This window comes from Physella acuta, unplaced genomic scaffold (genome assembly GCF_028476545.2).
Source record: "Physella acuta isolate Inbredline_101_S28 unplaced genomic scaffold, ASM2847654v3 ptg001552l, whole genome shotgun sequence".
NCBI classification, from domain to species: Eukaryota; Metazoa; Mollusca; class Gastropoda; family Physidae; genus Physella; species Physella acuta.
In genome coordinates this window covers 206,382-229,677 of record NW_026733067.1, presented here as the reverse complement: position 1 = coordinate 229,677, position 23,296 = coordinate 206,382, and the positions used below count along the sequence as shown (strand labels likewise).

Sequence of the window (23,296 nt, the reverse complement as noted above, 5' to 3'; positions counted from 1 at the left end):
TCGCATGCTAATATAGAATACAAAAGAGAAATAAAAACCAGAAATTTGCGAACATTAACACACGATCAACTGTCCATAAACTAAATATTTGTGAAGCGGACTTACATAAAATTAAAATTGTGAAAAAAAAAATTAAATTTAATATTCTTAAACCTACTTGTTTCTATTCAGAAATGTTACTCAGTGATTATGGGCTATTTTTGTAAACACGTAAAGGAAATTCTTGTTGATAAAAATATCATGTGCGTACTCAATGCATGTGAATTTACACCTATTGATTTGAGCTCACACTAAGGGAGACTAGTAGTAGCTTTAGGGTAAACCAAGTGTATTTATATCACTTAAGAATACTGACATTAACTTGATGCTTGATGCAAACAGAAACAAAGCTACACCATAAGCTTATAGGCCTATATATATATATATATATATATATATATATATATATATATATATATATATATATATATATATATATATACATTTCATTTGCCCAATACATTTCTCCCGATATCAGTATGTTTAAGGGGTCGGCGTGGTCGAGTCGGTAAAGCTCATAGTTGCTAAACCGAAAAGTCTCGAGTTCGAACCCTCGGGCAGATGAGGCTCGTTAGCTGGGGACAGCCACTCTTCTAGGAGAGACAACTCCAAAATTAAACAACTGCTGCCTTGTAGCTTGTTCTTGGTTGGACAAAGCAACCAAAAAAAAAAGCAGGCTGAAATCGGAGTCAATGGCCTCAATGGCGCATAAACAGTTGACACGTAACGCTTAATTGTGTTGGAGGCGTGGTCGAGTCGGCAAAAAAAGCTCATGGTTGATACATTCGAACAAAGTCTCGAGTTCAAACCCACTGGCAGATAAATCTCGATCCCCTTCAACACTAATAATTAAGAACGAAGAAGAAGAAGAAGAAGTATGTTTAAAGCGAGATTTTTTTTTGTTTTTCAATACCTAAATTATTATTACTATTTAAAATTTTTAAATTAAATCTATTTTTTTTTTAAATTGTGAAGGGGAATGCTAAAGGTATAGCTGTTTGATTTGGCGAGTCTCATTGTACTCTACTTATCATGCAGGGTGCTAATAATATTTATAATATTATTTTTCTTTAATCCCAAATTTATTTTAGCTTTAGTGTTAAGCCCATACCCCCTCAACGCACTCCAGCGGGGAAAAAATACCCTTCTAGTTTTTTTTTTTTTTTAAATCACCGTTTAATTACACATTTGCATTTTCAGGTTTGAAAATAAAATTGTAATCAGATGTTTTGTTTTAGATCTATGTATAAGTAAACCATCTTAAATGAATAAATGTATATGTCAGAAAGAGGTATTACTATTGTAAATCTGTACCAGTCCTCTTAAGCTGATGATGAAACTGTAATACGAAAGCCAACATGGCAAGACAAACAGACGCTGTAAATTATATGTCTGAGGCACACACACAAAAAAAGAAATTCAAAACCTGTCAATCAAATCTGTATGTGACCACCTCCACCTTACGACTGTATGTAATTTGACAATAAAACGATTGGCAGTAAAAAAAAATCACAATCGTCACTCATTTCTAAATGATTTCTATAACACAGCTTTAATAAGCCATGTTCTTCCGTTGTTGTTATATATATACGACGCAGTAGGTTCCTTACATCGTTGGCCTAGTATTTTACTTTTATTTCTTAATTAAGATGCGCCTCTACCATTCTATTGAACTGTCTTTCAACCTGTAACCTGGTCACATGAACTGCGAACCATCAGATGAATCGAGCAAATTATGACCTCACACCACTCCCAAAACTTTACCATCTTTGGTAGACTAAATTGTTCTTGGTCTAACCACAGTGTAAATAACATGCCGACTTTAAAAAACCTGGATCTAAATATAGAATATTCAAATACCCTTACCACGTCAAAAGTGATATTACATTGAGCGGGTTTTCCCGATTTAATACGTGTTCCATCGTTTCACCATTACTTGAAGAGAAGGATTAATTTTTTTTTATTTCCACACAGTCATCGCCTGTCTTACGTGGCCTAAGCTGCCCAAAACAGATTCAGGGTGGAGAAGTGTAGCGACAGCCCTCTGCTCATCAAGGGCTCCAAACATGTAGGTCAAGATATAGAAAAGCTGTCTTTGTGGATCTTTGCAAGCAACTTCAATACAGCGAACGTAATGAACGTAATGTTTCTTTGAAGAGAACGTAATCTGCTTACACAAACAAGCGATTTTCGACAATCACTGTCTCTCACACACTTTCACTTTTTTTTCTCCGGGGAGGGGGGGGAGCACTTGAAATTTTCGGGAGGGTGGACCAAAAAAAATTTCCGGCGGGGAGGGCGGACACTGTTAAAAGTATATATTTTCTATATAAATTCGCCCCCCCCCCCACCCATCCGAAGAGATGCCTGGAAGAAACACTGCACTTAGCGTTTTATGTTTTGAGCTATACAAATTTAAAGTGCTTGAAAATGATTTACAACTTTAAGACTCAAGCTAGAAATTCCGTATGGAGATACCTCGAGTGCCATCAGCACTTGAAAAATACCAGATTGTACGAAATGAAATATTAAATGGTTGATAATTGTCCAGCTTGCCCGCTCTGTTTAACAATTAAATGGATGTAAATGATTGTTTTAAACTGAGTTTTTGAAAACTTAACATACGTGCCAATAGTTTTGAGGTTGATATACTTTGTTACTTGGGAGTGGGGAGGGAGGTGACAACACGAAGTGCCGCACCGGATGAAACCCGACCTAGCGACGCCATTGAGTATTACCATGCATTTAACCTATAAGTTTGATTTGTACAAAGCTTTTAATTCTGTTTTGTAAAAAAGAAGGTTTAAAAACAAATACAATTTTTTTTCCTATAACAAGCTTTTTAAATGCACTAAAAATACGAAAATAAAACTAATTTGATGTCTTTCACAAAAGCTTTGGTCGCTAAAATATGCAAAAGATCTCATGAGCGACCAAAGCTTTTATGAAAGAAAGCAAATTTGCTTTATTTCTTATAGACATAAAGTAATTGAATAATTAAAATATTAATGGATACATTATAAATATTCAAACCTAAGAAAATTTTAATCGTTAATTGTTGTAGGATATTTGTAATGAACGTCTATAATAAAATAACACATTTACATATCACTTGTCCGAAGCAGTATGGCAATCTTTAATAAACCGGGAGTGATCTCCCCTAAACTTTCTCGAATATTCTTATATGAAACAACAGGGGATGGCAACTCGGTATATAGGCACGACTTTTAATCCATTTTAAATACTTAACCTTTTATAAATAGAATAAAATCTTGTAGAAAAAAGAATTTCACACCAAGTGAACGCCAAATAAAGATATTCATTAAGTGCGCAATATTATTAGTACTTTATAAATTTACATGCGTTTTTTGGGAAATCGGAAATAGCGAAAATTAGTACTTCCGGTCAACGGAAATTATTCAAAATTTGATAGAAGGTAGAGAATTAGATCTTTTACTTACATGTGAACTTTCATTTAACTATCTGAAACAGTACTCAAGTTATACGCTTTTGAAAGATTCAAAGTAGAAAACGTACCACTTCTGGTTATCGGAAATCGCTCAAAAGTTGATACGGATCTACGATTTTGATAAAATACTTATATATGAAATTTCATTAATCTAGCTGTAACGGTACTCAAGTTATCGTGTTTACACACACACACACACACACACACACACACACACACAGACACACAGACATACGGATAAGATTGAAAAATTATGTTTTTCCGTATCAGTGAGGTGTAAAACGTCGAGATTTGTAAAAATCTCGATTTTTTTTTGCACGATTACAATACTTTCTCTATACTACGTATATACGAGAAAATAAACACCAATGTACTGAACAGTTATTGCCGAAAATATGCAAAATTAATAAAAAAATTCTTGAAAACCTACCTCAAAGTTTACACAGGAACAGGACAGAGCGTATTTAATTACTGCCTTTACATTTATAACAAAACAAAATTACAAACAATTTTTATAACAAAATACATTTTTAATAACTGTGCATCCTTAAATTGTAAACCGCTTCTCTACATAAATTGCAGATGATAGTCATCTTGACGTTTTGTGCTTGTACGTTTAGAAGATCGCAAACTTGCTTGAACGTCGGAATGAAACATACGATACAGCATTGATTTTCTTGCCTCTTCCACCTAACAAAATATTAATGGATGTTAATGTATTCATATATATATATATATATATATTATATATATATATATATATATATATAAATAAATAAATATATATATATATATATATATATATATATATATATATATATATATATATATATATATATATATATATATATATATATATATATATATAAATAAATAAATAAATAAATAAATATATATATATATATATATATATAATATATATATATATATATATATATATATATATATATATATATATATATATATATATATATATATATATATATGTGTGTGTGTGTGTGGGGGGGGGGGTGGGTGGGTGGGTGGGTGGGGGGATCCGACTGCAAAAAAACGTTTGGAAATAGATAAGATATCTCCTAGAAAAGTTTCTGCTAAAACAAAATTCAAATTTTGGAGGGGCGGAGCCCCAGTAGCGTGTGATTCACCAACGACTATCTTGGCACCTGATTGTGCACAAGATTATGCCAAACTGCACCAGGTGCATCCTCCGACACCGTCAGGTGACCCGGAGAGCCTTGTGCTCCCCCGTGAGCACCATGGCGCTTACAGGTGTTTTAAAGAGTGCCACACACTAGTGACACGACGTTCTACAATAATAGTTTCCTCCACTGGATCAGGTTCGTTAACCAGCAGTCGGATGACGTGGATCTATTCCGGCTCCCCTTTGAGCACTATGGCGTCTACGATCGTTTTGAAGAGCAACCTTCAATAAGGGAACACGATGGTCCTCTGTATTCGATGACTAACCTGAATCAGTGACGCCCCCAGTGCCCCTACGGTAATGTAACCGGTAGCTCCCTAGAGCGCTCACTTACGCGCCTGACACTTGGGCGGTCGTCGATGTTCTACCTCACTGTAACTAAGAGTGGTTAACTTACACTCAAAGACATTCATACAACACGCATTGTGGCATCTTGACGGTAGTGTGGACAAACAGCGCCTTACAACTATGATCCAGTAGCGCCTGATTTTTTATATTTAAATAAAAATGTTTTAAATAAACCGTGAGTGATCTCCCCTAAACTTTCTCGAATATTCTTATACAAATCTACGGGGGATGGCAGCTCGGGATATAGATAATATTTAAAATCCATTTTTAATTACTTAAACTATTAAAAATAGAATAGAATCTCGTAGAAAAAAGAATTGCACATCAAGTGAACGCCAAATAAAATGTGTATAATAGTACGGAATATTATTGGTACTTTATAAATTCACATGCGTTTTTTGAGAAATCGGAAATAGTCTAAATTACTACTTCCTGTCAACTGAAGTCACTCAAAATTTGGTAGAAGGTAGAGAATTAGATCTTTTATTTATATTTCAAACTTTATAGTACTCCAGTTATAGGCTTTTGAAAAATTGAAAGTAGAAAAAGTTCCACTTCCGGTTTTCGGAAATCGCTGAAAAGGTGATACGGATATACAAATTTGATCTAATACTTATATATGATACTTCATTAACCTAGCTGTAGCGGTAATCAAGTTATGGTGTTTACAGACACACATCCACACAGACACACACACACGGACAGAATTGCAAAGTCCAGTTTTTCCAACTCGATTACGCGTAAAACGCCGAAATTTTAATAAATCTGGATTTATAATTTTTGCCCGATTAAAATAAGACACCTATACTCCGTTTATGATGAAGTAATGAGAAATAAAACGGTGGAAACTGTCAAAATTTCATGTGATTTTTGTGCTCGATTATAATACTTTCTCTATACTCTGTATACGAGAAAATAAAATACACGATCATTAACGCGTTGATGAGTCCCTTCTTAAATATTGCGTCCTTCTGTGTATTGGTCCACTGCTTTTTAACTTTGTGTAACGGTACTTTGCTATTTAGGGACCATATAACTGCGTTGTATAAATTACCTGTTTGCTTACAGCCTTGTTGTACTTGATCTCATTGACAAAATGCTCACAGTTGTACGTTTCAAGACTGTATTTACATGGACCGATTCTAGCTTCAGCTCTTTTCACAATCTCTGCAGCGCTATAGGGGGATTTTTGACTGTGTGAATAAAAAAAAATTCGCATTAATGTTTACCAAAACAGCCTCGCACTTTGTGGAATTACCTGTAAAACTTCCAAGACCTTGATAATAAAAAATTGTTGTAATTATGCTCGAGTATTTAAATAAGTGTATCTTTAAATGTATTTCTTGAAGGCAAGTTGAAAAAGCTCATATTAGCAATTAATATAAAGCAAACATAATATGCTGATTTTATTTAGAAATGTCTTTCATACATTTCATGAACGTTATTTACAGAAGACACGTTCATTAAAATCAACTACTAATTGATATCATTAATGAAACCACAACATCTAATGGAAATAGAGACATCTTTATTTGTCGTTCAGTAATGAATCGATTATGTTTATATTAGAAAAAAGATTACCCTAGTGCATGACGGTCAATTGTTAGTAATTTATTCTTACTGTGTAATTATAGCTCTCTTAAACATTTTATATTCAGCTCATTTAAGTTAAATGGATTTTGGGCATTGCCTATTTACGAGAGCGTAAACACATAAATTGGTAAAAAAATAAATCCGGAGTGATCTCCCCTAAACTTTCTCGAATATACTTATATAACACTACGGGGGATGGCATCTCAGGATAGAGCCATGATTATTATCAATTTTTACATACTTAAGCTTTTTAAAATAGAAAAGAATCTCGTAGAAAAAAAAAGAATTACGCACCAAATGAACCGCAAACAATGTGTGTATAATAGTGCGGAATACTAGTACTTTATAACTTCAATATGCGTTTTTAAGAATACGAAAAGAACTATTTCCGGTCACCAGAATTGAGTCAAAATTTATATGTAAAATTTTGTCTCTCGATATCAAAACAGTATTCAAGTTATCGGCTTTTGAAAAACCAACTTAGAATAAGTTCCACTACCGGTTAATGGAAATCACTGAAAAGTGAATACAAAACTACTTCTTCGTTCTTAATTTTAGTATTGAATGGGATTCCCTCCGACACAATTAAGTATACGTGTCAACCTGTTATGCGCCATATAGGCCGTTGACTCCGATTTCAGCCTGCTTTTGTTTTTTGGTTTTCTTCCATTGCTTTTGTTTTTTGGTTTTCTTCCATTGCCTTTGACAAACCAAGAATTGCAAGGTAGCATTAGCTTTACCGACACGACCACGCCGACCCCTATTTTACCTTTCAGTTTGTAGGTTTTAATACGATATTTAAAAAAGTATCACTCAAAGAGAGATTTATTATACTTCTGATTAGGAACAGCTATATTATACATTTGCATCATTTAACATAGACAAATAAGACATTTGTGAATAAAAGAAAAGAATGACGTAATAAAATACCTTGTGGCAAGGCCCCAGAGAATACGGAGCACGTCATTCAAGCCTGTTCATTATATAGTCAGGCACGAACCAAACACTGGCCCCTACACACCCCACTCAAGGAAAAAACTATATGGGGCACCCGCTGATCTGGAGACCACAGTCTAGTTCATACACGAAGTTGGACTTGTTGTTTAAATCCTCCATCATATACCAAATTAAGAACGAAGAAAAAGAAGACATAGCATCTGATTAATTAAATTAATTAAATAGACTCACTCCCAATTAGCCAACTCAGCTTTACTGTCGGCTGCAACCTCAAAAAAATCCTCCTCTGTTACCTCAGCGATGTCCTCGGGTACACCGGAAGCAGAAACAGCGTACTTTTTGCTACTTTGTGACAAGGCACTTATGTCGGTCAAGTCGACCTTATCTGACACTAGGTGGATCACTTTTTCATCACCTAGTTTATACAGGTGTTTAAACTATATATGCATTTACTATTATTAATAAGTCTAACATTATAAATTAGTTGGCATAGTCAGGGGCGGAACTACAGTGCCGCCAGACCCCGCAATGCGGGGGGTGGGGGGGGGGGGGCACGCCATTTAGGGACCCATTGGCGACCATAATAATTTTTTATAGCTAGTAAAAATTAATTTTCTTGCATTTTTTTACTAGATGGGTTGATTTGAAAAGAGATTACTGTAGCTGTGGTTGGATTATCTTTATTCTATAGACACCATCCCACGCTCTTGTATATTCTTTTTTCCTTTGTTTTTAAACCACTGTGAAAGCCGAGTCCTCTTACTCCTACAATCAAACTTATCAAAGATTAGCAAACGTTCAAACCACTTCCATGACTTATTTCCCTTTTTAAATAGTCAAATAGGGATGCTCATAAGCTCCTTTTAATACATGTGTACTTAACAAATTGAAAAGCAATTACTTCTCTTAATTATTTTTTTTATAAAGTACTTACTAAGGAATGATATTGTATGAAAAGGAAATGTATTTAAACTTAGTAATATAAATACAAAAAAAAAACAACATAAAAATAAACATAAGACGAGACACCATTACTTATACAAAGCTTTCAAGTTTTATATTCTTTGGACCGACTTTAGGTTATGATGCATTGTAGCTGAGAAAATAAAACTGATTTTCACAAAACACACTAATGCACACATGAATCTTAAGTTGCTTTGCAAAGTATGTCGTCAATAATTATTTTTAAAATGAGCCGAAAAAAAAAAAACTAATGCACACATGACCTTATGTTGTAATTTGTTTTAATTGAAAAAACAATGTCCCCCAAAAACACGAACAGGCCTGCAATGAGTATCCTATGTTCGTATTTTGCATTTGAATATATATATATATATATATATAATATATATACAGTGGCGTAGCGAGGTCGGGTGTCACCCGGTGCGGCACTTAATGGTGTCCAGAGGCATAGCGACCCTTCCCGGGGACAAATTTTCGATTTGCAACCCCCCCCCTCAAACTTTCGATTTGCACCCCCCCCCCTAAAGTTTTTCTGTATATATTTTGCTATTTTTTTGCCTTGGTGTCACCCCCCTAAATGGTGTCACCCGGTGCGGTCCCCGCGCCCCCCCCCTCGCTACGCCTCTGTATATATATATATATATATATATATATATATATATATATATATATATATATATATATATATATATATATATATATATATTTATATATATATATTACATATATAAATATATATATATATATATATATATATATATATATATATAGTATATATATATATATATATATATATATATATATATATATATATATATATATATATATATATATATATATACATATATATATATATATATATATATATATATATATATATATATATTATATATATATATATATATATATATACATATATATATATATATATATATATATATTATATATATATATATTTATATATATATATATATATAGTATATATATATTATATATATATATATATATATATATAAATATATATATTTATATACATATATATAGGGGGGGGGGGGCTAAACAATTTTTTGCGGGGGTGGCCCTTTTTTTCTAGTTCCGCCTCTGGGCATAGTAGTAAAAAGATATGTTGAAAACGTGATTAGTTTAAAGAAGGGGGTATGAGAGTGTGGAAATAGTGAAAGAGTGCTTTGTGTGTTGCAGTGTAGATTACAGACCGTTGTCCAATAAGAAATTGAAATTGAGCCATCTAGTTTAACATAAAAAATAACGATACCTACCAATGTATATAGCAAAATGAGAATACCATAAAGTACGTTTAAATTTTACTATATCTCCAGGTTGAAGCTTAGCAAGCAGTTTTTTGTTTTCCTTTCTGTAAGACATTCTGTTTAAATTAATACAGTCGCATCAAATGTATATATATATATATATATATATATATATATATATATATATATATATATATATATATATATATATATATATATATATATATATACATATTACATTACATGCATTCACTTATATTTTTCTAAGCATCAATATTTGAGCTGCAATTAAAAGCGTCTGTTTGTTTTTAATACTTTTTTAAAAAATATTAACATAAAATATGATTTTATCCGGCTTTTCTTTCTGGATTTGATTCTACAGCCTTTTTCTATCCAAGATCAAACTACAAAGCATCAGTTGCTTGATTTTGGAGATTTCTCTCCCGTACTTGTCGCTAACTATCAAGCCTCCTCTGCTCGGGGGTTTGAACTCAGAATGTTTCGGTTTACCAGCCTCGAACTTTACGGGCTCGACCATGCCGACCCCAACAGTCTTTGATTAATACCAAACAACGCCGGATACTTAAAATAAAGCAAAAATAGTAGAAACAGGAATAAAATGCTAATAAGATCAAAATACTATAAAGGTTCAAGGCATTCATTTTGATAATTCGAGAACAATTTACTTTAATAAAAAAATATAACCTTAGCTCTAATTTGGGATACACTCACGTTTAGTTCTATCGCCTTTTGGTCTTGGATCTTGCAGGATTATGCTGTGTACACAACCTTTATGAAAACAAGACACAACATATTTTAGAAAGACTCGAAAGATCAATTAATAATTTAACGAATATATAACTTGTAACATTTATAAATGTAGTTAATTCATGAACTTTACAACATTAAAAAAAAAATTCTTTTAGTGAATATAATATAGCCTATTAAAAAAGCGGGAGTGATCTCCCCCTAAACTTTCTCGAATATTCTTAGATAAACCGACGAGGGATGGCACTGGAACTCCAGTGCAGTCGAGATATGGACATTTTTAAAAAAAAATCTAGTTTTCTTGTAATTACAGAGTATAGAGGAAGTTTTGTAATAATGCACAAAAATCACATGAAATTTTGACAGTTTTCGCCGTTATACTCCTCAGCACTTCATCGTAGTAAAATCGGGCAAAAATTATAAATGAAGATTTATCAAACTTTTGGCGTTTAATGCATAATCGAGTCGGAAAAACTGGGCTTTGCAATTCTGTCCGTATGTCTGTGTGTGTGGATGTATGTATGTCTGTGGACAGGATAACTTGAGTACCGTTACAGCTAGGTTGATGAAATTTCATACATAAGTATGATTTCAAATTTGTTTAAACTTTTCGGCAATTTTCGTTAACCAGAAGTGGAACTTATTTTACTTATAGTTTTTCAAAAGCCTATAACTGTTTCACATAGATAAACGAAATTTCATATCCAAGTAAAAAATCTAATTCTCTGTCTTCTGTCAAATTTTTAGCGATTTCCGTTTGACCGGAAGTAGTACTAAATTTGACAGAAGGTATAGAATTAGATATTTTACTTACATGTGAAATTTCATTTATCTATCTGAAATAGTACTCAAGTTATAGGCTTTTGAAAAATTCAAAGTAGAAAAAGTACCAATTCCGGTTATCGGAAATTGCTCAAAAGTTGATACGGATCTACGATTTTGATAAAATACTTATATATGAAATTTCATCAACCTAGCCTTAACGGTACTCAAGTTATCGTGTTTACACACAGACAGACACACACACACAGAGACAGACAGACAGACACACAGACATACGGACAAGATTGCAAAATTATGTTTTTCCGTATCAGTGAGATGTAAAGCGTCGAGATTTTTAAAAATCTCGATTTTTTTTTGTACGATTACAAGACTTTCTCTATACTTCGTATAATTGAGAAAGTAAAAAGTGCTTTAAAATAATAATCGACGCTTACGCAAATAATTTCAATTTTTATACAAATGAAAGAATACTTACTTATGAAGTCACACAATACCAATAATTATGTGAACAAACAAAGATTTCATTTTATACCAGTTTCAAAGTCACCTATGAAGGTCGCCGGTTATGACTTGTTACCGTAAGAAATTATGTTGGTTGCTGTTTTTTGGCTGAGATATCATTTTCTCGGAAAGTAATGCCTGCAGGCCTACTTCGTAATCTAGTTGACCTTTGCTTCGTTAGTTCCACGCTCAGTGTTTCTTCCAGACTTTTTTCTCCGGGTGGCGGGGGGGCGGACACTGTGAAAAATATATTTTTTTCTATATAAATTTCATTTCGTTCGAGGGTGGGGGGGTAGACTTTCTTTGCGGGGGGGGGCACTTGAAATTTTCGGGGGGGGGGGCGGTAAACTTTCTTCGGGGGGGGGGGGCGGACACTGTTAAAAGTATATATTTTCTATATAAATTATATAAATTTCATTTGGTTCGGGGGGCGGTAAAAAAATTTCGGGGGGGGGGGCTTGCCCCCCCCCCCCCCCCCCCCCGAAGAGATGCCTGGAAGAAACTCTGACCACGCTTAGTAACACTTTACAGTCACATGCATAAACACAATCTCGCACATATACATACATATTGTTTTCCATTGAATTTGGATACGCCAAGAACCTTATTTACATTCAGATAGATAGTACCTTATAATCAGTTGCCATTCTAAAGTCATTCTTCTTCTTCTTCTTCGTTCTTAATTTTTGACTATGGTGGAGGATTCAGACAACAAGTCCAACTTCATGGACAAACCGGACTGTGGTTTCCAGTTTGTCAGGTGTCCCATATAATTTTTCCCTGAGTGTGGTGGGCTGGGGCCAGTGTCTGCCTCTTGCCTGGCTATACAGAGTACAATCCTGGAGTACGTGCTCCGTGTTTTCCGGGGCCTTGCCACAAGGGCACATTTCGCTACACCCAACCTTCAGTTTTTTGTGCATGTGTTGATTTAGTCTGTTGTGGCCTGTTCTAAGTCGAAAGATTATGTATTGTTGTTTTCGTGTTAAATTGTAATAGCCGTCGTCTTTAATGTAGTGAGGGTGTGTGACAGACCACATTTGCGTTTGTTTGTGTTTAATTATTCTTTTTATTTCTTTTGGGTGTAGTGAAATTTCCGGTTGTGGTTTCTTTCCCCCAATTTTTGCCAGCTGGTCTGCGATCTCGTTACCCTGGATCTGGCAGTGGCCCGGGATCCACTGCAGCACAATTCTGCTGCAGGTATTTTTTAGCCTCTCTAGTGCTGTCATGAGTGTTTGAATATAGGACTCCGTATTTTGTAGGGATTGCAGGACTGATTTGGCATCTGTAAGAAATACAATCTGACTATTCGGTGATTCAGGGTGTTCTGACAGGAGGTTTGCTGCGTGTTCTAAAGCTTCTTTTTCTGCCCTAAAATCTAAAGTCATTGAATATTAAGTTATATCTTAAACCATATTCAGGTAGGGGAAATCTATCATAGAAGCTCTTCATTTTAAATAAAAGTAATGCATTTAAACACCCTTACACCACCTTCCCCCACGTCCCCCACCTAATACTTATATAAACAACTTGCACGAATTTAAAAAAATGTATGTCGGGCACGAAACACGCTGACATTTATTTATAGCTTGGTTGTTCACGTAAGCGTTTCTAATAGATCTTCGAATAGATTAAGTTGGAATTTTATAACACGTAGTTCGTGTTGTGCAGTACACAGCTCTTGATGTTATCTTCATTTTCTATCACACCATTAAATCATACATTTTCTTAGAAAAGCCAGGTGCCTACGCAGGAATTTGAAGTAGGCTGAACAGCAGAATGGTGTATTGTACAATTTTACAATATGGTTGGACTTGGATAGTCATTGTCGGTATTTATAGAGAGGGACCCAGCGCCTACTACATTGAGACGGTGTGGTCTGGTGATAGAACATATGACATTGTGAATGTGGTTTCCTGCTGACTTGCTTATTGAGAGCACTGGAGTTGTGTCATGGTCTGGTGCAGAGGCGTAGCGAGGGTAGGGCGGGGGGTGCGGACCGCACCGGGTGACACCATTTAGGGGGGTTACACCAAGGCAAAAAAATAGCAAAATATATAGAGAAAAATGATAATTCCACTTATTTAAGTGATTAATTCGAGTGTTAAATAGTCTTTTAAGAGGTGCAAATCGAAAGTTTGAGGGGTGGGATGCAAATCGAAAGTTTGAGGGAGGGGGTGCAAATCGAAAATTGAAAGTTTGTCACCGGGAAGGGTCGCTACGCCTCTGGGGGGTGACACCATTAAGTGCCGCACCGGGTGACACCCGACCACGCTACGCCACTGGTCTGATGTAGATGTATGAAAATATTTATCCGGCCTAAAATGGTCACGTATGCTAGTGACTAACTTACAATTTTATTATATTTTTGAAGTAAAAAACAAAATGAAATTCAGTCAGTTCAAAATTTGAGAGAAAATAATAATACCTGTAACATGATCTATAAAAACACTTTTTTCTAATACTTAGTAAAAGGACTCAAAGTATATAAAATGATGGCTTATTTAGATGTATCGCTTAGATTAAGTATAATTAAACGATTAATTACTTTTAAGCTTCTTGAAAATAATCTATTGTTTTTACCGGTTTATTTGTAACAGCTGTTTCTTTAGGGTCAATCAAGCCCGATCTTATTTCAAACAGCTCATTCTTCTCATACTTTTTATACGATTAAAATCTTTTTGTTCCAACACTAAAACATCTGAAGTACATCATGAGACATAAGGTAGAGCGCGCGATTGGCAAGCCTAAAAATAGCACGTCTGGTGGCGGCTCTGACGTCAGTGGAACGTCTCGCAGGCTAAACAGCTCCAGTGTGTACATGGCATGTTCGTGGAGCGGAAGTCAACTCAGCACTAATGGGTACCTGGCATGTTCGTGGAGCGGTAGTCAACCCAGCACTAATGGGTACCTGGCATGTTCGTGGAGCGGTAGTCAACTCAGCACTAGTGGGTACCTGGCATGTTCGTGGTACGGTAGTCAACTCAGCTCTAATGGGTACCTGGCATGTTCGTGGAACGGTAGTCAACTCAGCACTAATGGGTACCTGGCATGTTCGTGGAGCGGTAGTCAACTCAGCACTAATGGGTACCTGGCATGTTCGTGGAGCGGTAGTCAACTCAGCACTAATGGGTACCTGGCATGCTCGTGGAGCGGTAGTCAACTCAGCACTAATGGGTACCTGGCATGTCAATAGAATTTAACAGTCCACTCAGCTCTAAAGGGTACCTGGCATGTCAATAGAATTTAACAGTCAACTCAGCACTAATGGTTACCTGGCGCTCAATAGAATTTAACAGTCAACTCAGCACTAATGGGTACCTGGCGCTCAATAGAATTTAACAGTCAACTCAGCACTAATGAGAACCTGGCGCTCAATAGAATTTAACAGTCAACTCAGCTCTAATGGGTACCTGGCGCTAAATAGAATTTAACAGTCAACTCAGCACTAATGGGTACCTGGCGATCAATAGAATTTAACAGTCAACTCAGCACTAATGGGTACCTGACATGTCAATAGAATTTGCTGGTCAACTCAGCACTAATGAGTACCTGGCGCTCAATAGAATTTACTGGTCAACTCAGCACTAATGGGTACCTGCACGACAATAGAATGTAACGGTCCACACAGCATTTAGATGTCCAATCTCCATTAGAGCACGTCCCCCCCCCCCGGCAAACCCTCATATTGGGTGATAATAACGGCGATGTGGGACGGTAGAATGGTAAAAATATATCCCCTGGGTCGTATAAATGAACGATTCGTTTATATTCAGCAGTTGAAAGGATCCACGTCACTCATTTTTGGGAATGTCGTGTAGGGTGGGGGTGTGGTTATTTTACATGTAGAACTGTTGGTGTGGGGTTTGGTCTACTCCGTGTGTGTGGGTGGTGTGTGTGAGTGTTGGGGTTCCGTCTACTCAGTGTGTGTGTGGTGTATGTGTGTAGTGATGTGTGGGTGTGGTGTATGGGAAGTGGTGTGTGTGTGTGTGTGTGATGTGAGATGAGTGCTTGGGTTTACCTTGTGTGGTTGCTGTTGTGAGGTATGGACAATGGTGTGCGGGATGTGGAGTGTGAGATTTAATGTGTGTTTTATGTTGTGGGGTGTAATCTTGCTTGTGGGTTGGGGGCGTGGTTTATGATGTTCTGTAGGTTGAGTTACGGTTTATTATATCCACTTGTGTTATTCTTTCCCCTTAATTTTTTGTAATCCCCCATTATAATATCAATTTCACAAGCATCAAACACAAAACAACAGTTTTGTCCTATGTTTAGTTATTTTATTTTCAGTTCTCCAAAAAGTACATTGAAACGTTTTAAACCGTAGGTGGTAATTATAAATTATGTAATTAATATCTTGATCCTACCGACCCTTGGAAAAATTCCTGCGACAATAGGGGTCCTAAGACCTGCTTCTGATCTTTAATAAATGCGCCTTGCTCTGCAGGAGTTATACGGATTAAAATAATTGATCTGAACTTTTTAAAAAATGTTTTAACAGGATTATCGATAATCTTATGAGATTGTTTACAGCCTTAGTATCGAATGGGAGACATGTGGTAAAGATTACATTTCTCAAATAGAAACTTGAGTAGATTATTTTTTTAAATACAAGCAAGGCCCGTTGGTCTAGGGGTATGATTTTCGCTTAGGGTGCGAGAGGTCCCGGGTTCAAATCCCGGACGGGCCCAACCTTTTGAGATTTTTTTTTTGGTTAACCAAATACTGAAAAAGAAGCCTCAACTGTTCGTTTACTGTCCTAAATTGCTTGCATTACTTTTAATTTTTTATTTGATTATTTTTTTCTAACTCAATGTAGGCTTACTTGTTGGCTGGTTTCTGTAGAAGACGCGGGTATATCAGTCTAGGTAGTCTTCTGTCATGGGCCATTTTCTCAACCTGACTCACGTATAAAACATTTTTGTAGTTTCAGCTTCTAGGTGTTTCTCGGTCGACCTCTTTTGTGTTTTCCTTGTGTGTTCTACCTCAACGCATGCCTGGTGAAATTGATTGGTGGCCTGCACGGTGTGTACCTTATTAAACCCCATTTAATTTTCCTACGTTGTCTGTGCGATGCTGATGGTGTCGTGGCTGCGGGTCCTAAGTATTTGTCTTGGACAGCTGTTCATAAAGGTCTAACTTTATCAATGGTCGTCTTGGTCATCTTTCAAGTCTCCGCCCTCCAAGCCTCTGCCCCACACAGCAGCGATGATGTAACGTTGGAGTTAAACATGCGCACCTTGTTCTTTAGCTGTGTGAAGGCTGATGCTGCTTAACCTATCCCTGCTGCTTTTACTTACACAACACTACCTAAGTCGGTGATTTACGGCCCTTTCCTCCAAGGGGACGCTACCAAGTGTTGCTTGTTTAGAGTAAAAGTAAAGTTAGCTTTGGAACCTAGCGGTTTTTGGGGCAAGTGAAGTAGAGTTGACTAGTTTCTGTGACCTCGGCATATAATGGGATAGTGTGGTCAGCACTATAAGGCTGGTAAGAGGTCACCAACCAGTTCTACGGCTCAATAAAACCTGCATGAGCCATAGAACTGTTTATTGAACTACTTACCAGCCCTATACCCAGCCGCCTTTACTTTCCTTAACGTGAGTTAGGTACCCAATAGAGCTGGGTGAACTCAGGGACGTTCTACTGACTTGTCCAGTGTGAGTTACATCAATCTGTAGTACTTTTGTCTTTCGCTTGTGGATGTTGAGTCCAACCTGAGCGGACTTTTTCTGCCACAATGTTTGTCTTCTGCTGTTGGTTGTGGAAGAGGAACGCGAGGTCGTCTGCAAAGTCCAAGTCGTCAGGCTGTTTCCACAGCGTCCTCTGGATTCTACATCTACATTTTCTGGTTGCTCTCTTCATTATCCAGCCGTAGACGAAAAACACATGCTGACGGCAGGCATTATTGACAGCCTCCAGTTTCCACCTGAATAGCTTTGTAACCTGCACTCCATGAACTACTCAACAGGACGTCCTCTCGTGTATTTTTTACTATTTTCATTGGAATGTCCTTAAGACAAACCCTTCGGTGGATTAATTAATTTAAAACGTGATGCCCTCGTCTATCAAACCTTTATATACTGTACTTGTGGGTGCTCCGGTCATCTTTACCGTGTTAGTGAACAAGACTTCTACCACCACAATGGCCCACATCATCAAAGTTTGTCTGCTGCTCATTGCTGTTGTTGTTGTGTCTGGTGAGTTTTATTTTAATCTGCTGTTTTGTATACACCAGTATTCTGCTTGCCTACAGTAGTAGAAATATTCTTTTAAAAAATTTAGCGCTAGGTTTTTTTTCTTTTACAGCTGGTGAGTTTTATTTTAATCTGCTGTCTTGTATAGGCCTACACCAGTATTCTGCCTGCCTACAGTAATATTCTTTTGAAACATTTAACGCTAGAATTTCTTTTTTTTTTCTTTTATTGTATTGCTTGTATTACTCTGTGGAAACCACTTCTTTTAAAATACCAGCTGACAACAAATTCTCCGTCCTACTGTAGAAGCGATAGAGCGCTAGGCTGCTAACCTGAAAGTCTCGAGTTCGACCCCAGGTCAAAAATTAGTAGAACGTCCTTGAGTCTGCCCAGATCTAATGGGTACCTAACTCGTGTTAGGGAAAGTATTAGCGGATGCGCAAAACGCAGACCACACCTTTCGTTCATTTCCCGAGGTCAGGTAACATGAACTCTACTTCATCTGCCCAATGAATCGCTAGGTCTAAAGAGGATTCTTTTATTTCACTTACTGTAGAAGCTATATTTTGTCGTCCCACTAGGCATAATGAAGAAATTTTCCTGCATTCTCACTAGAACAAAAGAGGTCGTCACCTTGTCGTCGCATTAGATATATGTAGGCTACCCTGTCGTCGCATTAGGCATAAATCATAGGCTACCTTGCTGTTGCATTAGGTATATATGTTACCCTGTCATTGCATTATGCATAAATTAAAGGCTACCTTGCTGTTGCATTAGGCATAAATTATAGGCTACATTGCTGTTGCATTAGGCATAAATTATAGTCTCTCTTGCCATCGCATTAAGTATAGAGTCTCACCTGTCGTCAATTTTATATATTATTGGAGCTTGTAAAAAGTGGCGCAACTTTACTCTTAACGGGTGTACTTTTTGCTTTAGCAGCGGGGCTTATCTAAAAAAACACCCAACGTTTTTTATTTTTAAAATTTTTTCTCCACAGAAACCGGGATCATCCCGAGCTCGAACTGCCAACCACTGCGGCGATGTGTCCTGCCTGACATGGAACATGACAGCAACAGCTCGTACTCCTACTTCAACAACTCATTCTTTGAACCCATCTGTCAGTGAGTGGAGGTTTCTCTTGAGACCAACTGCAAAATTTTCAAAGGAAAATAAATAACGGGAGGGGGGGGGGATGACACAATGAGGAGCCGCACCGGGTGACACCCGACTTAACGACGCCATTGACCTTAATCCTTAGCCCAATTTTCACTTAACCACAACTCTATTCCTGATCCTAAACTTTAAAAATGGCCAAAAAATTTCTGCCGTTACCATGCTAATGGCAGCCGTCTTGGATTTTATATACCTTTTAACATCGAACTAACTCAAAGATGGCTTATGTGAATTAAAAAAAAACTTACAGGATTATAGAGATAGATGTTGGTAGCAAATCTGATAGATCATATTTTCAAATTTTAAATTACTTTTGTTTTTACATTATTTTTTTTCTGATTATTTTTTTTAAATCGAAATTTGTAACCGGTCATGACCGCAAATCGGAAGTGAGGTGGAAGGGGGGGGGGGTTGCAAAAATTACCAGAGAGTTAGTAATTGATAACAATTTATTATCTACTACCTGAAGATACACAAGCGCACAAACTAAAACGTAAACTTTAACAAAACAAATGTATTATTGAATAATCCGCTTCATCACTAAATGTTAAATTATGTTGGTGATAAATGTCGAGGTTTACGGGAATCACGTGATCTGTCCCCAGAGATCTGGACAAGTACAAAGCTTGTGTGAGGGCCGCTAAAGACAGGTGTAAAGAAGTGCGACTGGTCATCGAAAAAAGAGCCCACGCCGCCTTTGCAAGTTTATTCTGCAGCGAAGATGGAAAGCAAGGTGAGTACTTAATCTCCGTCTGAATATGTCATTTTACTTTTCTACTAATTAAGCTTGTGTGTGTTTCCGAAAAGGAATATAATAACGCATACGGTACTTTTAGAAATTACAAGATACTCATCATCAATATCATGATAATCAACAACAAAATTAACATTTATCATCATCACCATGAACATCAGTATCATCATAATCATCATCGTTTCCATCATTCCCCTACACCACAAACACCACCAATCCACCGTAAATGGTTATATGTGATTCCACTAAGTTCTGCCCATAACATTCCGACCGCATCAGCTTCCCTAACAACTGATCTTCCCCATATTCAGTCCAGCATCTCTGCCATTCTCTTTCCTACATCTTATAAGCACTAAAAAATTTGAATATGCCATCAACTTTTGGTTCATCAAATGGCCTCCAATATCTAGCCGTTGAAGAGTTCCAGGCCAACAATTGCACTACTGACATATTCAAGATGAGAATGTTGGATGTCACCAATTATTTCTGCTCGGAGCCTCTGGAACTTCTGTCACAAGAGTCGGGAGTCACGTGCTGGTAAGGTATTGGGATATACACGGTAGGAACTAACTCGAAGGTAAGTTAAACTAATTTAGACTATCGTGTGGGTAAGTTAGATTATCGTGTTGGTAAGTTAGACTATTCTGTAGGTGAGTTAGACTATCGTGTAGGTAAGTTGGACTATTGTGTAGGTAATTTAGACTAAGTTAGACTATCGTGTAGGTAAGTTAGACTAAGTTAGACTATTGTGTAGTTAAGTTAGACTATCGTGTAGGTAAGTTAGATTATTGTGTAGGTAATTTAGACTAAGTTGGACTATCATGTAGGTAAGTTAGACTAAGTTAAACTAGTGAGTAGGTAAGTTAGATTATCGTGTAGGTAAGTTAGACTATTGTGTAGTTAAGTTAGACTATCGTGTAGGTAAGTTAGAATATTGTGTAGGTAATTTAGACTAAGTTGGACTATTGTGTAGGTAAGTTGGACTAAGTTAGATTACCGTGTGGTAACATTAAGCTACTTACATTCTAAGCTTGTATATATTGTGTAGGTAATATTCTTTTACTGAAATATCTATGTTTATCTACAATGAACAAGTATATATTGAAATGAACAAGGTAAACATAAAATAAAATTACCATTTGAAGTAAGCATACGACCCATGATTTTAGGTGAGTCTTTTATTATCTGTTTAGATAGATTAAGAAAGATAATTAAAATATGATATTATTTTCTCGATGTGTATGCTGTGATACAACATTAAAACTGACTTGTAAAATTGTATACCACATTCAATTTGACTTGTATACTTGTGTTCAACTTTAAACCTGAATTTTATACCAATAGGCGAGCGTAAGACGTGTATACTTTTGTAAAATATTAACTTTAACTGAATACCCTTATAGTACTTTATACAACTTAAGTATGGCTGGGTTGGATTGTAGAGCATAAGACTGCTAATCCAAAAGTTTTGAGGTCATATCCTTGAGCCAACTAAACAATGATAGTTACTTTACTCACGTTAGGGAAAGTAAAGGCGACTGGGCATAGTATTGACCACACTATGCCGAGGTCCATGAAACAAGTGAACTCTACTTCACCTCACCAATTGACCATCAGGGTACTATACTTGGTTTTTCTATTCACCAATAGACTTACCTGCCACATACAGTCTTTGCATTGTGTTCCCCAGTGCCTTGAATACGACCTGGAACTGTTTGAAGTCTCATGCTACAAGGGAATGTGGCGCCGCAGGGGGACAACTCTTCGCCATGGCCAACACCATAGACCTGGCTGAAGCCTACACTGATGACCTCTGCGACTTTGACAAAATTTAGTCATGGGGGACAAGATTTTTAAAATAACCTTTTAAAAGTCTAATTTTTTGGAAAGAAAAAAAAATGATTTACCTTATAGGTGTGAAATATGTTGTTTAACATTATTAAATCTGCCTTCTTAAAATATGGGAGAAATTTGAAGCAGAAAACGATTCATTTCGTGACGTAAAAAGAGCACAAATAAATAAAATGCAACAAAATGCTAACTAGAAAACTGTAATTTGTATTTAAGATGTTAAGAAAAGCTTAAATTTTTAAATTATCATCACATTTTCAGCAATTATTGTTTTAAATACTATTTGGAAGTAAAATAAACGCATATTTTTTAAAAATTCGTATTATATAAATTTCTGTTAATATTATGTTGTTGTTATAAAATTTTATCGGTTCTCATTAAATCGTGAAAGAGTTTTAGTCTATTTTAAGTGTGGGTATCATTATCCTTACCCTAACTAATGACGTAATGAAGATCTAGACCAGTGCAAAACTCGTCTGGTTCTCGTTTGGTGGGTTTGAGATCAAACATTCGCATCTAAATCAAAATACCTTTCATAAATTGTATGCGTGGTTCGACATTTTATACAAGCCTGACACAACACAATATTAGGCTGATGTGCTACCTTCACTAGGCGCTCAACAGAATTTTCTAGAATGTGAAATTTGCAAGTGCAAACTGACCTTTTTCCAACTAGAATAAGCTATAGACTCAGCTGGTAATGAATGTTATCGAAAGAAGATAATAAAGAATTAAGTAAGTGTTTGCTTAAATCGCAAGTTTAACTTTAAGTTCTAAGGAGTTTAGTGAAAATTTTCAGTAAAAGAACATTAGAATATTAATTTACAGTATACAATTGTAAAGTCTCATGTATTAGGACATTACAAGACAGTTTACTGTACTAGGGGCAGAACACTTAGGTTCCATTCACGTACACCCCGTTGGCAAATTACCAAATGTAGACCTTTCTAAAGTAATGTCAAAAGCGCCTAATTGCTTGCCAGTGAATGCTGGAAAGTAACCACCACCACCAGCAGATCACCTGACCCTTTCCAAACAAAGTGCTGGTGAATTATAAAAGGCATCCACTGACCCGTCACTATCGAATGATAGACGACTGGGAGAGATGGAAATAAGAGCAGTTTCCGATATAGTCGGGAAAAAAAGTGGCGCTGGCTGGGACAAATTTTAAAAATAAATCCAGATCACATTACAGGAATGGAGTTTAGTTGGACACCTCAATGAGAAAAGCATAAATGGAATGCACAGCAAAACAACAAAAACAAAAAAAAAACAACAACAACAAAAAACTGCCAAGAAAATTGCAAGGGGCCGGCAAAGCTGAAAAAATGTTTCTGTGGCACCCCGTGTGTCTTGGGCAGCAAAAGGAAATATGACAGTGAATTATTCGGGCTCTTTAATTATTGTTTGGGGAATTTAGTTTCTTTCTTCTGT

The 23,296-nt window shown here is 36.2% G+C and overlaps 2 protein-coding genes and 1 non-coding gene across 3 annotated transcripts; 2 read left to right on the top strand and 1 right to left on the bottom strand.

The window, feature by feature from the left end:
- Positions 1-3,929: 3,929 nt before the first annotated feature.
- Positions 3,930-12,003, bottom strand: LOC131928816 (phospholipase A and acyltransferase 3-like). The gene is made up of 6 exons (XM_059284951.1): positions 11,865-12,003; positions 10,571-10,627; positions 9,848-9,954; positions 7,839-8,022; positions 6,112-6,250; positions 3,930-4,198 (listed from the first exon to the last, which is right to left on the bottom strand). Exons 3-6 carry the CDS (start codon positions 9,951-9,953, stop codon positions 4,076-4,078), a joined length of 552 nt encoding a protein of 183 aa, XP_059140934.1. The 5' UTR covers position 9,954; positions 10,571-10,627; positions 11,865-12,003; the 3' UTR covers positions 3,930-4,075.
- A 4,502-nt stretch (positions 12,004-16,505) lies between these two features.
- Trnap-agg (transfer RNA proline (anticodon AGG)) lies at positions 16,506-16,577 on the top strand. The gene has a single exon. It is a non-coding gene; the product is annotated as a tRNA-Pro (tRNA).
- A 1,374-nt stretch (positions 16,578-17,951) lies between these two features.
- Positions 17,952-21,937, top strand: LOC131928817 (uncharacterized). Its single transcript, XM_059284953.1, has 5 exons — positions 17,952-18,084; positions 19,082-19,205; positions 19,863-19,990; positions 20,422-20,548; positions 21,702-21,937. The coding sequence occupies exons 1-5, from the start codon at positions 18,030-18,032 to the stop codon at positions 21,844-21,846; spliced, it is 579 nt and encodes a 192-aa protein (XP_059140936.1). The 5' UTR covers positions 17,952-18,029; the 3' UTR covers positions 21,847-21,937.
- The last annotated feature ends 1,359 nt before the right edge of the window (positions 21,938-23,296 follow it).

Coding starts and splice junctions, on each gene's coding strand:
- LOC131928816 (XM_059284951.1), bottom strand. CDS start 9,953: ATGTCTTACAGAAAGGAAAACAAAAAACTGCTTGCTAAGCTTCAACCT. Junction 8,023..9,847: donor TCATTTTGCTATATACATTG/GTAGGTATCGTT, acceptor TGTATAAACTAG/GTGATGAAAAAGTGATCCAC. Junction 6,251..7,838: donor GCTGAGTTGGCTAATTGGGA/GTGAGTCTATTT, acceptor TTATTCACACAG/TCAAAAATCCCCCTATAGCG.
- LOC131928817 (XM_059284953.1), top strand. CDS start 18,030: ATGGCCCACATCATCAAAGTTTGTCTGCTGCTCATTGCTGTTGTTGTT. Junction 18,085..19,081: donor TGCTGTTGTTGTTGTGTCTG/GTGAGTTTTATT, acceptor TTTTCTCCACAG/AAACCGGGATCATCCCGAGC. Junction 19,206..19,862: donor TTCTTTGAACCCATCTGTCA/GTGAGTGGAGGT, acceptor ATCTGTCCCCAG/AGATCTGGACAAGTACAAAG.